The following is a 14,154-nucleotide window of genomic DNA, read 5'->3' as shown; positions in this document are numbered from 1 at the left end:
CCCCCCAAAAGTACTTTGCAAGATCTTCAATTAAAGTAATTTCATGTATAATATTTTAATTTTATTTTGTTAGTGCCTATTCCTAGCACTTGATTGTCTTCACCCTTGAGAACCACATAGCAGTCTGCTTCTGAATAGTTTCTGGTTAACATAGTATCTAGCTGAGAGATTCTATTAAACTGTAGTGTTTACATTTCTTTAACTCTTTTAAGAGGGGCTTTGTTTATGCAAAAACAGCTTTCTAATTTTCTTAAAACATTCATCTTGAAACAGAGGCTATTGTTCTCAAAGCGTGCTGCATAATTTTATCACGATTACTATGTTTGAAATGTATAGCTATTTTATTATTGATTTGACAGGTAAGATGTTTACTTTCTTTTACTGGAAATATTTGTAACCATATCTTTTGAATTTCTTATCATTTCCTACCAACATTTAGTTATTATTTATAAGTTGTGGTATTTGCATTACAAGTATGTCCTGTTTTCTTGAGGGAAATAGTTTTGACTTTATATACATTGTAATGTATTTCTGTTTATACAGATAATCTTGTTGTGGTATTTCCTTTTACTTATCCCTTCTGCCATATCTAACAATAGCCAGCAGATATTTCGTGATGGCTTACAATTTACAAGCCAGTGTGTTCCTGTCCTTTTTCCCTGACTAGGTGTGGGTTCTACTCCCCCATCCACCTTCTTCAGAAGAAATTGAACAGCCAGTTGGAATTCTTGGCTCTTGTCAGAAAGTTGGGCACAATGACTACATGTTACTTTAAAGTCATCTTAATATTATCCTTTTGGGAATTATGAATGTCAGTAGAGCTTAAAATAGAGAAAAGTTAAAATATTCATAGGAGGGAGTCAGGCGGTAGCGCAGCAGGTTAAGCACATGTGGTGCAAAGCACAAGGACCTAAGGATCCGGGTTCAAGCCCCCGCCGCCCCCCCTGCAGGGGAGTCGCTTCACAGGCGGTGAAGCAGGTCTGCAGGTATCTCTTTCTCTCCCCCTCACTGTCTTCCCCTCCTCCATTTCTCTGTCCTATCTAACAACAACGACATCAACAACAACAGTAATAACTACAACAACAATGAAAAACAACAAGGTTAACGAAAAGAAAAAAAATATATAAAAAAATATTCATAGGAATCTCTTAGTCTAGGCTTTTATACATAAATTAGCATATGTACATTTTACATATCTCTGCAAAGTCAAATTATCTTCAAGAATAACAAGTTCATGTCATTCATTTAAACCTCTCTGCACCTATTACTGCCACGGTAGGTGGGATGTGAATGTACATGTAGTGTTTATATTGATAAAATTACCTATTCATTTACTTAGGTGTCTTTTAGAATCATCGTGGCACACAGAGTGGTAATAAAATTCTGTATAGATACATGTATAGAGACAGCATTTTAATTATGCAAATGCTTACACTGAGAAAGCATTCTAAAAATATCTGATTTTTTTAACTCTGCATAATCAAGCATTCAGTTAAACTGCCTATGAGAAGGTTTATATGAATTAATTAAAAGGGGTTTTGTTTTTTATTGCTACCAGGTTTATTGCTGGAATTCAGTATCGATACTATAAATCCACTGCTCCTGGCATCCTTTGTTTTTTTTCTTTCTATTGTATTTGATAGGACAGAGAAATTGAGAGAGGAGAGGGAGGAGGTAGGGAGAGAAAGAGATCTGCTTTCACCACTCATGAAGCTTATCCCATACAGAAGGGGAGTGGGGGTTGTCAGGGTCCTTATCCATGGTAATGTCTGCAGTCAGTCAGGTGTACCACTGCCTATACCTCTAAAAAATTAATTTTTATGAGTATTTTAAAACGATTTCTGGGGGGTCGGGCGGTATCACAGTGGGTTAAGCACAAAGACCCTAGTGTAAGGATCCCAGTTCGAGCCCCTGACTCCCCACCTGCAGGGGGGTCACCTCACAAGCTGTAAAGCAGGTCTCCAGGTGTCTGTGTTTCTCTCCCCCTTTCTATCCCCCCTCCTCTCTCGATTTCTCTCTGTCCTATCCAATAACAATGACATCAGTAACAACAATAAAAGGGGGAAAAATAGCCTCCAGGAGCAGTAGATTCGTGATGCAGCATTGAGCCCCAGCAATCACCCTGTAGGCAAAAGAGAAAAATAAATTTCTGGAGCTTTAAGTTTCAAGAAAACTATCTTGATCTTGATTATACCATCCAGTAATGGGAATATCCTAATAATATGCTAATAATGACATGCAATAGATGCTGCCTAAGGCTAGAAAGCAAACTCAGCAAAGAACAATTTTCATACAGAGTTCCTTGCACTACTGATCTGAACTAATAAGACAGAAGGTTGGAAAATACTAGTAATGGTTTTAGTTTCTTGATCTAGCTATGCCTCAGTTTTCTTATTCCTGAATAGAACCAACCAACAATACCAAGGAAATGACAAACTGATACTATTTTCACTATCACCTTGACATTAACAGATGATAGTTTAATGAAGGCACTATTTTTAGAATGAATTTTTAAATAGTATCATCACCATACTGAACTGCTTGGGTAGTCCTCTAAAGAGAACATGTGGACAAATTAAAATTTTTACCTTCATCACAAGTACCAGATCTATGTTATCAGCTCAAAAACTAGACTGCTAGCTTGTTAATGTTAGCAATATTCCTAACCCCTCTACCCTGAGTCTTGGATGACTCAGAATGAAGTTCTATATGAAGTAACTGAGAGAAATAAAAATAACACTTGCATAGAAAGTGAGGGCACTTTACTTTTTGTAGGAAGGTTCTATGTGAATTCCTCTGAGCTTTTTTTTTTTTTAACCTGAGCACTGTTCATCTCTGGCTTATGCTGGTACAGGGGACTTTGGAGCCTCAGGAATGGGAGTCTCTTTGCATAACCATTATGTTATCTACCCTCCACCCAGTTCCTCTGAATTTTGATAAGTTCTGCTACAATGGCTCTGACTTCTGTCTACCTCATTTTTTATCTATAACATAAACATTTGTCATTGCAGAAATGTCTCCATTTTTAAAAGGTACTCAGATACTGTATCATAAAGCATGAATTAGACCTGGAATTTCTGGGAAGATAAAATATTGGGAAGGGTGAAATTCTTCTCTTTTGTTAATTTTCTCTGACAGGAACAATATGTCACAATATGTATTTCTTCCTTTGATCCCATAGTGTTGGAAATCTATTTTTAAGTCACTTTATATAAAGAAACAACTTATTTTAGTGTGAAAATGAAATGGATGAAACTTTCTAGCAGATCTCACTAATAATAGTCTATCCTGAGGACAGACTATTGCAAAGTAGTTTCAAAATTGAGATATTAAAAATCTTCTCTGCTTCTAACTATTCAGAGTACACATAGAAACTGAGAACTTGTGGCCAGGTGGGGGTACACCTGGTTGGTCGCATATATTGCAATGCTCAAGAACCTGGGTTGGAGCACCTAGTCCCCACCTGCAGGAGAAAAAGCTTCACAAGTGGTAAAGCAGAGCTGCAGCTCTCTCTCTCTCTCTCTCTCTCTCTCTCTCTCTCTCTTTCTCTCTCTTTCTCCCTATCTACTCTTCCCCTCTCAATTTCTGGCTGTCTTTATCCAAAAAATAAAGATAATAAAAAAATAAAAGAAATTGAGAACTTGGAAGTCAGGCAGTAGCGCAGCAGGTTAAGTGCATGTGGCGCGAAGTGCAAGAACTGGCATAAGGATGCCATTCGAGACCTGGCTCCCCACCTGCAGGGGAGTTGCTTCACAAGTGGTGAAGCAAACCTGCAGGTGTCTATCTTTCTCTCCCCCTCTCTGTCTTCCCCTTCTCTCTCCGTTTCTCTCCAACAACAATGGCAACAATAATAACTACAACAATAAAACAAGGGCAACAAAAGGGAATAAATAAATAAAATATTTTTAAAAAGAAATTGAGAACTTAAGGTTCTCTGTTACTTAATATCATTTTTTAAAATTTATTGGGGAATTAATATTTTACACTCAACAGTAAATACAATAGTTTGTACATGCATAACATTTCCCAGTTTTCCATATAACAATATAACCCCCACTAGGACCTCTCATCCTTTTTGGACCTGTATTCTCCCCCCCCCAACCACCACCACAGAGTCTTTTACTTTGATGCAACATGCCAATTCCAGTTCAGGTTTTTACTTGTGTTTTCTCTTCTGGTCTTGTTTTTCAACTTCTGTCTGAGAGTGAGATCATCCCATATTCATCCTTCTGTTTCTGACTTATTTCACTTAACATGAATTTTTCAAGGTCCATCCAAGATCCGCTGAAAATGGTGAAGTCCCTATTTCTTATAGCTGAGTAGTATTCCATTGTGTATATAGACTACAACTTGCTCAGCCCCTCATCTGTTGTTGGACACCTGGGTTGCTTCCAGGTTTTGGCTATTACAAATTGTTCTGCTAAAAACATATGTGTACAGAGATCTTTTCAGATGGGTGTGTTGGGTTCCTTAAGATATATCCCCAGGAGAGAAATTGCAGGATCATAGGGTAGGTGCATTTCTAGCCTTCTGAGAGTTCTCAGACTGTTCTCCATAGAGATTGGACCAATTTACATTCCCACCAACAGTGCAGGAGGGTTCCTTTGACCCCACAACCTCTCCAGCATTTGCTGCTGTTACCTTTCCTGATGTATGACATTATCACATGAGTGAAGTAGTATCTTATTGTTGTCTTTATTTGCATTTCTCTGACAATCAAAGACTTGGAGCATTTTTTCATGTGTTTCTCAGTCTTTTGGATCTCTTCTGGGTGAATATTCTGCCCATATTTGGATGGGGTTATTTGTTTTCTTGTTGTTGAGTTTGGCAAGTTCTTTATATATTCTGGTTATTAGCCTCTTGTCTGCTATATGGCACGTAAAATCTTCTCCCATTCTGTGAGGGGTCTCTTGGTTGGGCAGTGGTTTCTTTTGCTGTGCAGAGCTTTGAATTTGAGGTAGTTCCATAGGTTTATGCTTGCCTTAGTCTTCTTTGTAATTGAATTCGTTTCATTGAAGATGTCTTTAAAATTTATGTGGAAAAGAGTTCTGCCAATATTTTCATCTAAGGATCTGATAGTTTGTGGTCTAACATCCAAGTCCTTGATCCACTTGGAATTTACTTTTGTATTTGGTGAAATGTAGTGGTTCAGTTTTATTCTTCTACATGTTTCAACCCATTTTTTCCAACACCATTTGTTGAAGAAACTCTGCTTTCCCCATTTAATAGTCTGGGCCCCTTTGTCAAAGATTAAATGTCCATAGGTGTGGGGGCTTACTTCTGGGCTCTCAATTCTATTCCACTGGTCACTATGTCTATTCATGTTTCAGTACCAAGCAGTTTGGATGACAATGGCCCTGTAATACAGTTTGAAATCTGGGAGTGTGATGCCTCCAGTTCTGTTCTCTTCTCAATATTGTTTTGGCAATTTGAGGTCTTTTCTGGTTCCAGATAAACATTTGTATCATTTGTTTTATTCTCCTATAAAATTTGGTTGTGATCTTGATGGGGATAGCATTGAATTTTTATATGGCTCTGGGTAGTATATTCATTTTGATTATGTTAATTCTTCCAGCACATGAGCATGGAATATCTTTCCTCTTCTTTGTGTCTTTTTCAATTTCCTGAGTAGTGACTCATAATTTTCAGTATACAAGTCTTTCACTTCTTTGGTTAGGTTTACTCCTAGTATTTTATTGTTTTTGTTGCTATAGTAAAAGGAATTGATTTCTGGATTTCAACTTCTTCTAACTTAGTGTTTGCATAGAGGAATGCCACTGACTTTTGAATGTTAATTTTGTAACCTGACACTTTACTGTATTGCCTGATGATTTCCAAAAGATTCTTGCTGGACTCCTTAGGTTTTTCTATGTATACTATCATGTCATCTGCAGATAGGGAGATTTTGACTTCTTCTCTTCCAATCTGTATCCCTTGAATTCCTTGCTCCTGCCTGATTGCTATGACAAGAACTTCCAACACTATATTGAATAGTAATGGTGATAGTGGGCAGCCCTGTCTAGTGCCTGATCTGAGCGGAAATGCTTCGTTTTCCACCATTGGGTATGATGTTGCCTGTAGGTTTGCTATATATAGACTACACTATCTTCAGGAATTTTCCAACTATTCCCATTTTTTGTAGTGTTTTGATCATAAAGGGGTATTGGATTTTGTCAAAGGTTTTCTCTGCATCTATTGATATGACCATGTGGTTTTTGGTCTTGCTTTTATTGATGTGGTGGATCACGTTGATTGATTTACCAACCTTGCATGCCTGGGATAAACCCCACTTGGTCATGATGAACTATCTTTCGAATATACCGCTGTATCTGGATGGCAAGAATTTTGTTCAATATTTTAGCATCTGTGTTCATCTGAGATATTGCTCTGTAGTTTTCTTTTTTTGGTTGTTTCCCTGTATGCTTTTGGTGTCAAAGTGATGTTGGCTTCATAGAAGCTGGAAGGAAGTATTCCAGTGTCTTCAATCTTCTGGAAGACTTTTAAAAGTAGAGGTATAAGTTCTTCTTTGAAGGTTTTGTAGAATTCATTAGTAAAACCATCTGTTCCAGGACTTTTATTTTTGGGAAAATTTTTGATAACTGTTTCAATTTCATTAGCAGTGATGGGCCTGTTCATGTTGTCTAGTTCCTCTTTATTTAATTTTGGAAGTTGGTAGGTATCTAGGAAATCATCCATTTCTTCCAGGTTCTCTAGCTTGGTGGCATATAGCTGTTCATAGAAGCCTCGCATAATATGTTGAATTTCTGCAGTGTCTGTTGTGATATTTGCTCTTTCATTTACAGTCTGATCTATTTGGGTCTTCTCCCTTTTTTGTTTTGTGAGTCTGGCAAAAGGTTTGTCGATTTTGTTCACTCTTTCAAAAAACCAACATTGACTTTCTTTGATCTTTTGTATGGTTTTCTTATTTTCAATGTTATTGATTTCTGCCCAAACTTTAGTTATTTCTGCCATTTCTGATTGCTTTAGGGTTTCTTTGTTCTTCTTCTTCTAGGTCTTTAAGGTATGCAATCAGGCTGTTTATTTGTGCTTTTTCTTGTTTCCTAATCTGATTGAGTAGAATGTGTATTCCAGTTTCTTGGGATGAATGACTGAAAATGTCCAACAGTTCTAGTTTATCTATCTCCTCATTTAGCTCCCTCACTTCTTTATTGATTTTCTGCCTGGATGGTCTGTCAAGTTGAGAGAGTGGAGTGTTGAAGTCCCCTACTATTAGTGTGTTGCTGCTAATATATTGCTGTAGTTCCTTCAGTGGATGGTTGATGTATTTAGATGCTTCTCATTGGGTACATAGATGTTAGTAATTGTTAAGTCCTCTTGATTGACTGATCCATTGAGCACTAAGTAGCATCCATCCCTATCTTTTTTAATTTTATTGATTTTAAAGTCTATCATGTCAGATATGAGAATAGCTGTTCCTGCCCTTGTTTGTGCGCCATTGACTAATATCATAGTTTTCCATCCTTTCATTTTTGAGTCTGATTTTGTTCTTTTGAGTTAGGTGGGTTTCCTGTAGACAGCATATTGTTAGGTTGTGTTTTCTGATCCATCTTCTTACTTTGTGCCCTTTAATAGGTGAATTCAGGTTATTGACATTTATTGCTATCAAAGATTGAAGATATTTTAACACCATTCTTGTAGATTTTTAGTGTTCTAATGTCATATTTATGGTGGTCTGACTGTTTATAGGAGACCTTTCAGAACTTCTTTCAGGGCAGGCTTGGTGATAGTTGATTCTTTCAACTGTTGCTTGTCTGAGAAGGTTTTTATGCCTCCATCTAGTCTGAATGACAGTCTAGCAGGATACAGTAGCCTTGGTTGAAAGCCTTTCTCATTGAGCACTCAACAGATATCTTGCCATTCTCTTCTGGCCTGTAGTGTTTGTGTGGAGAAGTCTGCTGCAAATCTTAGGGATTTTCCTCTGTAGGTGACTCTTTGTTTTTTCTCTTGGAGCCTTCAGGGTTCTTTCTTTATCCTTATTCCTTTCCATTCTAAATATCATGTATCTTGGTTTCCTTAAGTCTGGCTTAATTCTGTATGAGACCCTCTTGGCTTCTTGAACCTTTATGTCTTTGATGTTGTCTAGACTAGAGAAGTTCTCAGCTATTATGTCCTGAAGAATGCTTTCTTCCCCTGCCTCTTTTTCTTCCTCTGGTAAGCCAATAATGCGTATATTATTTCTTTTGAAGTTATCCCGTAGGTCTCTTGTTGTTTTCAGTATCTCTTAATCTCTTTTTGAGATCTCTTACTTCTTTTTAGTTGTCTCTAATTGTCCTTAATCTTGCCAATTCTGTCTTCAGCCTCATTTATTCTGTTCTCTCTCCCCTCTACTGTTTTCTAGAGTTCATCTATTTTGTTACCTGTTCTGATACTGTTTTAGCTTATTCAGCTAGTTGTGTTCTTAGCTCAGCTATTTCAGCTTTCAGCTGTCTAATAACCTTGAGATAATTAGTGTATTCTTCCAGACTCTCATTTGTTCTTTCTGCATTTCTGATGACAGTTCTTTCAAACTCTTTACTCACTCCTGTGATTATTTCCTTAACTAGTGTTTGGATGTTGACCTCATTTTTTTTGTGGCTCAACCTTTGAGGGGTTTTTAGCTGGACTCTTGTCCTGGTTCATTTATCCAATATTTCTTCTTGTTGGTTTAACCAATTTATATAGTATGTTATGAGGTCCCTCTCTCAGTACTTTTCAAATTACTGTTCACTCTTGCCTGGATTGACTCGTGTCTAAGTAAGGTAATGAAAGAGTTCACAGTTGTGGAAATTGACAGTTGTTTCAATAGTATTTTAATCCCTGAGTTGGAGCTCAGTGGCTTCAAAGCCTCTTTTGTTCTTTTTCTTCCCTGTAGGCTATAGGAGCCTGAGGGCTTTTAAACTCTTAAGTAGGCTTCTTAGCTTAACCACTGACTCCTGACCAAGAGATAAAGCAGGGTGGGGCAGAGATAATCCAGTGGTAATGCAAAGAGACTCTGACAGTCCCACCACTAGGCCACCGAGGTATAAATCTCCTGAGTTTCCTGGTTAGTTCTCTGTCCCCTGGTGTCAGCACAGGGCCTCCCCGCTGCTGCTTAAGATTCTGAGGGCAGTAGCAATGGAGACTCACAGTTATATTTGGTGAGTCTTAGAGGAGTCCTCTCCTCCCTTCAGCCATCTTTTTGTTGGTGAAACAGACTGGAGGCAGTGTCTCAACTGGTAAACTGCCAAACTGTTACCAGCCACTTAATCTCTCCCTAGACTCCTCTCTGTCCATGAGCCACATGTTTTTGCACTCACCGGTGATTTGGTGGGTTCCTGAAGTCATTCTAGTCCTGTCTTGTTGCCATCCCAGGTGGTCTCCTTTGGTATTCCTAGTTGACCTTGGAGAGGAGAGGAGAGGAACATAGCTGCTGCTGCTCCATAGCCCTGCCTCAGAAGTCCTCACTATCAAATTATTTTTTATGAACAAGGAAAGCTATAGAAAATTGCTAACCCTTACTTCCTAAAACTGGCTTATTAGCAACTTTCAAAGGATTAATCAAGCAAGTACATTTAATTTTTTAACCCAATCTCAGCTAAAAAGTCAGTTGTAATATTTTTTGCTTTTTCTCCCATCCTGGAGTATTCTCTAAACTATCAGGTAAAAAGACCAAAAAAAAAAAAAAAATACATAATTACATTTATGATAAAATTTGAAGTAAGTGTCCTTTTCAAATTTATACTTAATTTCAATTTAATATAATTAACTACAAATTTAAACTGTCTAGAGATCAAAATCTAGGCCAGACAACCACAAGGCAAGAGAAAGACTCTATTATGTTTGTATTTTGATTGTTAGGTTTCATGAACTTGTACTTCCTAAAACTCTTTTTTTTACTGACTTAAATATTTAAATAGCCAGTTCCTGGCAAGATGAGGGTTTTGGGGTTTTTGTTTGTTTGTTTTTTGACATAGTGCTAAAATCACAGGAGCATCAAATTATTCATATTGTTTTGCCAGGCTGTTTTCTTGGTTACATCATTTGAACTTCTGAGGAGAGGTAACCGCACTCTTTTTTCCAGAGTACACAAAAAGTATGTGGACTTGGTAGTTTCACCTTAAGTGGTATACATATAACAAAAATAAGTAACATTGAATATTCCTTAATAACTGCCCGAGTGTGGCATCTGAACCTTTCCCAAGGTAGTGGCAATAAAATTGTGGAAGACCATGGGCTTGGGGGAGAGAGATATCTAGTTCAAATTCTAATTCCAAGTTTTACGAAATCCTCCTTCAGAGTAGGGAAATATCTCAAATGGTAGAGTGCTGGACTTGCATGCCAGAAACTCCCAGTTTACTTCCCTGAACTATCAACTATCATTTATTAGAGTGATGCTTTTAGCTTCTCTTTCCTCCTCCTCCTCCTCCTTCTCCTCCTTCTCTCTCGACTATCTCATATGAAATCAATCTTAAATAAATAAAACAGATAATGCCTGTCATAGCATAGCACTAAGGCTCCATCCTAATAATCTTACATTATTGGTCTATAAAATCAATCGACTCTTCTCATTTTATATGTATTCAGTATAGGTAACTATAACAGCAATTATTTCACCTGGAGGCTGGTTCCAAAAGGTTTGTAAACACCACAGCAGTATTAATTGATTTTCACAAGACTTCATACTGTTTCCTGGAGAATAAAATTCTTTCTCAGCATACAGTTTTCCCTGCTGCTTGAGGGGGAGGGGGAGGACTGAGAAGCCTCCTGGCACAGAGGACTTCTCCTTCCTGGCTTCTCCCTTTAACCTCCCCCCCCACCACCACCCATCTTCACTCTCAGATTCTCAATCATATCTATGAGAGGTTTCTGTCTCATTGACTGTTTGGGTTTTTTTGTTTGCTTTTTGTTTTTTCTCCCTTGCCTTAATTTGTTTCTGCTTCTGTTGATGAGTTTCTTCTTTTTATTAGTCAAGCTACCAACATTAGCTTCTTAATTAACTATAATGATGTCCTTCCCTTCCTGTTTCAGTTTCAAGGAGAAGCTGGGGCCAGCAGGTCCAAGAGACTCCAGAACAAAAGCAATGGTCCTCCAGTAAAGATGGCCAACAAGGCAGCAAGTCTAGTGACTCCGGGGAAGAAGCAGAAAAAGATTTTATTTTTGTGTAAAAGTCACCCATGGATAAATCCGTGTGGGGTGCTTTGTTAGCCCTGAGAGAGGAGCCAAGGGCACACTACTTCCTGGGAGCTCTGTTCTTGGTGCTGCTTTCCTCTCTTTATTCGCTCTCTCTCTCTAAAGACAAATAGATCCAATTCCAATTTTTTTGGTGTTCAGAGTACATTTGTTTGGTTTTCTCCCAGTCCTTGGTGTTTGATTTCCAAGCATTCTTCTTTATGCCTTCAATGAATGCCAGCAAATCAGCCCTACTTGAATTTCTCTTAGGTAGCTACAGTTTGCCCTACGAGATGAGTTTTTGGAGCTAAACAAAGTTAACTGGACACATACAAGTAACAAGATCCAGCTGAATGTGGGATAGATACTGCTGCGAGTATCTGAGTCAAACCTGCACTAGACTCTATAGAGCAATTTATTCTTAATGTATGCAATTGCACATTGTAATTATATTAACAGAGCACACTAATAAATAATTTGTATAGATTATATATATCAAATCTTGGGTATGGTTTTTACATTCTCCTATGAGGAACTTCCTCCTTCCTGGTGTGGAATTGTACATTTAAACTTGATCGGTGACCTTCACACATTCTCATCAGCAAGCACAGGGAAATAAGAGAGAAAAAGAAGCTGATTCTATCACGTGCCCAGATTAATGTGTATAGTTGATTGGAATGAGGTTTTATGAATATTTTGTGTTTTTTGGAGGCCTTTAATTTCTGTTTGCATATTAGCTTTTAATGTATGATTTGAAGAGAGACTACTTTGACACCTGTAAAAAAATTAAAATAATACTCTTTCTAAGACATTTCACAAATATTCACTTACAGGCTGAAGGTATTTTATTCATATGTATATTTATACCAATAAAATGATTTTACAAGTGGAATTTTGACATCCAGTTTTTGTTATTTGTTTTAGTTGGGATGGAATTATGAAAATACACTTTTTGTTTTTTGCCTCCATACAGTTCCCAGATAATCAAACCTATTCCCTCTAAAATCTATTTAGCTTGTTAACTCTTTTGTATGCTCCCACTGTCTGACCAAGGCAAGGGTCATATCAGAAGTGGAAATGTGAACTGTGAGCAATGTAGTATGGTCTGTTTGGGACTTCTTTGACATCAGTTTTTCCCTTACTTCATCCCCAATCTCCTGCATACACACTCATGAGGATAATAGACTGCATGTTGAATCACTGGTTTGCTACCATTGCATGAAATTCCATGAGGGCAGACAGATACAAGATATATGCCTACATACATGATCCTACTATAATAAATGTTGATAGGAACAGATACTGCTAATGGCTGTCAAAGCAAAAGAAAAATAAGAAGACAAAGATGGCTTTTGATGAGCTAGTGAGAGGCGATACATAACTAAGTATAACAAATGTGGTAGGCCCCACACTCATCAGAGAGAGACCTAGAAAAAGGGGGGCTTTTCCTGTCTCATACTTAGGAGGACTCAGCAGAGATGACATTTACTCAAGACCTTTAACATATCCATAAGCCTAGTGACTTTGTCCAGTTAATAGATGTACCCCCTTAATATGCATATGAGTCATGGGTGATACAGATATTGTTCAGTTTAATAGCAGTTAAGCTCACATTCATTTAGAATACTATCGTAAATACACATTCCTGAAACTTATTTAAATTTCAGCATAGAAGCTATATTTTAGAGAAGAGAGAATTGTCTTGGTGATTTACTAAGAGGTTGGAAGGGGACATAAATCCAGACAAAGGGGCTGAAATGTTGATTTCAGTAGTGCATTCCTGAAACCTATGTAGTTTTAAATGCAATAGTATTTCAAGTGGGGAGGAAGGGCTTGAATTCGTCTCTATGTGGCCAGAGCCATTGCTTATTTTCAAGCAATAATAAGAACTAAGACTTAGATAAACCCTTTGGTCAAGAGTCCAGTGAAATAGGTAAACAAAAAAACCTTAGGTTCCCTCACCTTATGGTAATTGGAGATATTTGTTCAGCTATCCTTTCAAGAGAAAATCTTGTGAAGAGCGTTGGTTGATAATTGACATGCTGAGATGAATTTCCCTCCCCACCACACTGCCCTAGCCCGCTTCAATGAGGTCACCAATGATGATGTGCAATTCACTGGGTCATTCTTGCCCAACATAGAATTCCTTTTCTGGGCCACCTTCCTGACCTTTCATTGGTCTAAGAGCTATGCTGAATCTCTTATTACTTCTGTCTCCTCTGGCATCAAAGTCCAATGCTCTACCAGTCGAGCTATTTCCTTAGCCACAGAATGGCACATTTTCTTTTGCAGATAACAAGGAATCAAAGGAATGACTGGTGTCTTAGAATAGGCAGTCATAGTAAGTAAAACAGCCCTGATTTTTACAAATAGGTTTCACTTGTCTTCCCAAATTGAAATGATTTTGTATCTAGTGGCTTTTTTTTTTTCCTTGCTAAACTGAAAGCACTGCCCAAGTGTTTACCCTATAGTGTAAACTAAGTGGCATTCTCTTTCTTGCTTGCCTTTTGGTTTTTTCCTGAGGGTAAAAACATTAGCAAGGCTTTTGCCACTAAACCCAGGAGCCCAGTGGGAAGTGCCAGTTAGAAGGCTGTAGTTTGTGAAGCCGATTCCTATTTCTAAGGTGCTAGGGAAATTGTGGAAGCTTCATGAATGTTCACTGTAGTCCTGCTCTTCTGAGCTTCATACTCCAAGAAACCTGACAGCTATCATCAGAGAAATAACAAATAAATACAACAATGACATACCAATTTGCACCTGTGAGAATGTCATAGATCAGAAATGACAAATGTTAAAGAGGGACAGTCTACACTGCTGGTGGGTATGCACAATCACATAAAAAAGCAATTTGAAGACTTACTGGGACACTAAAGGATGGACCTACCCTAAGACCCAGCAATTCTCCTGAGGATTTACCCAAAGGGAAAAACACCTATCAAAAGAGATCTACTATACCTATCACCATAGCAGCACAGTTTCTTAATTGCCAGAACCTGGAAGCAACCC

At 37.9% G+C, this 14,154-nt stretch overlaps 1 protein-coding gene across 3 annotated transcripts in view; it reads left to right on the top strand.

Moving 5' to 3' along the window:
* The window catches only part of CARMIL1 (capping protein regulator and myosin 1 linker 1), a 332,859-nt gene extending 320,819 nt beyond the window's left edge, over positions 1-12,040 (top strand). For all 3 annotated transcript variants that reach the window (XM_060189278.1, XM_060189277.1, XM_016189509.2), the window contains one exon: positions 11,008-12,040. In XM_060189278.1, coding sequence (XP_060045261.1) covers positions 11,008-11,144 — 137 coding nt within the window. In that variant the 3' untranslated portion in view covers positions 11,145-12,040. The remainder of the gene's footprint in view (positions 1-11,007) is intronic.
* Positions 12,041-14,154: the final 2,114 nt, after the last annotated feature.

The sequence above is a fragment of the Erinaceus europaeus genome, chromosome 4 (assembly GCF_950295315.1).
Source record: "Erinaceus europaeus chromosome 4, mEriEur2.1, whole genome shotgun sequence".
Classification (NCBI taxonomy): domain Eukaryota; kingdom Metazoa; phylum Chordata; class Mammalia; order Eulipotyphla; family Erinaceidae; genus Erinaceus; species Erinaceus europaeus.
The sequence above is the reverse complement of the archived record's forward strand: the minus strand, read 5'-3'. Positions and strand labels throughout refer to the sequence as shown.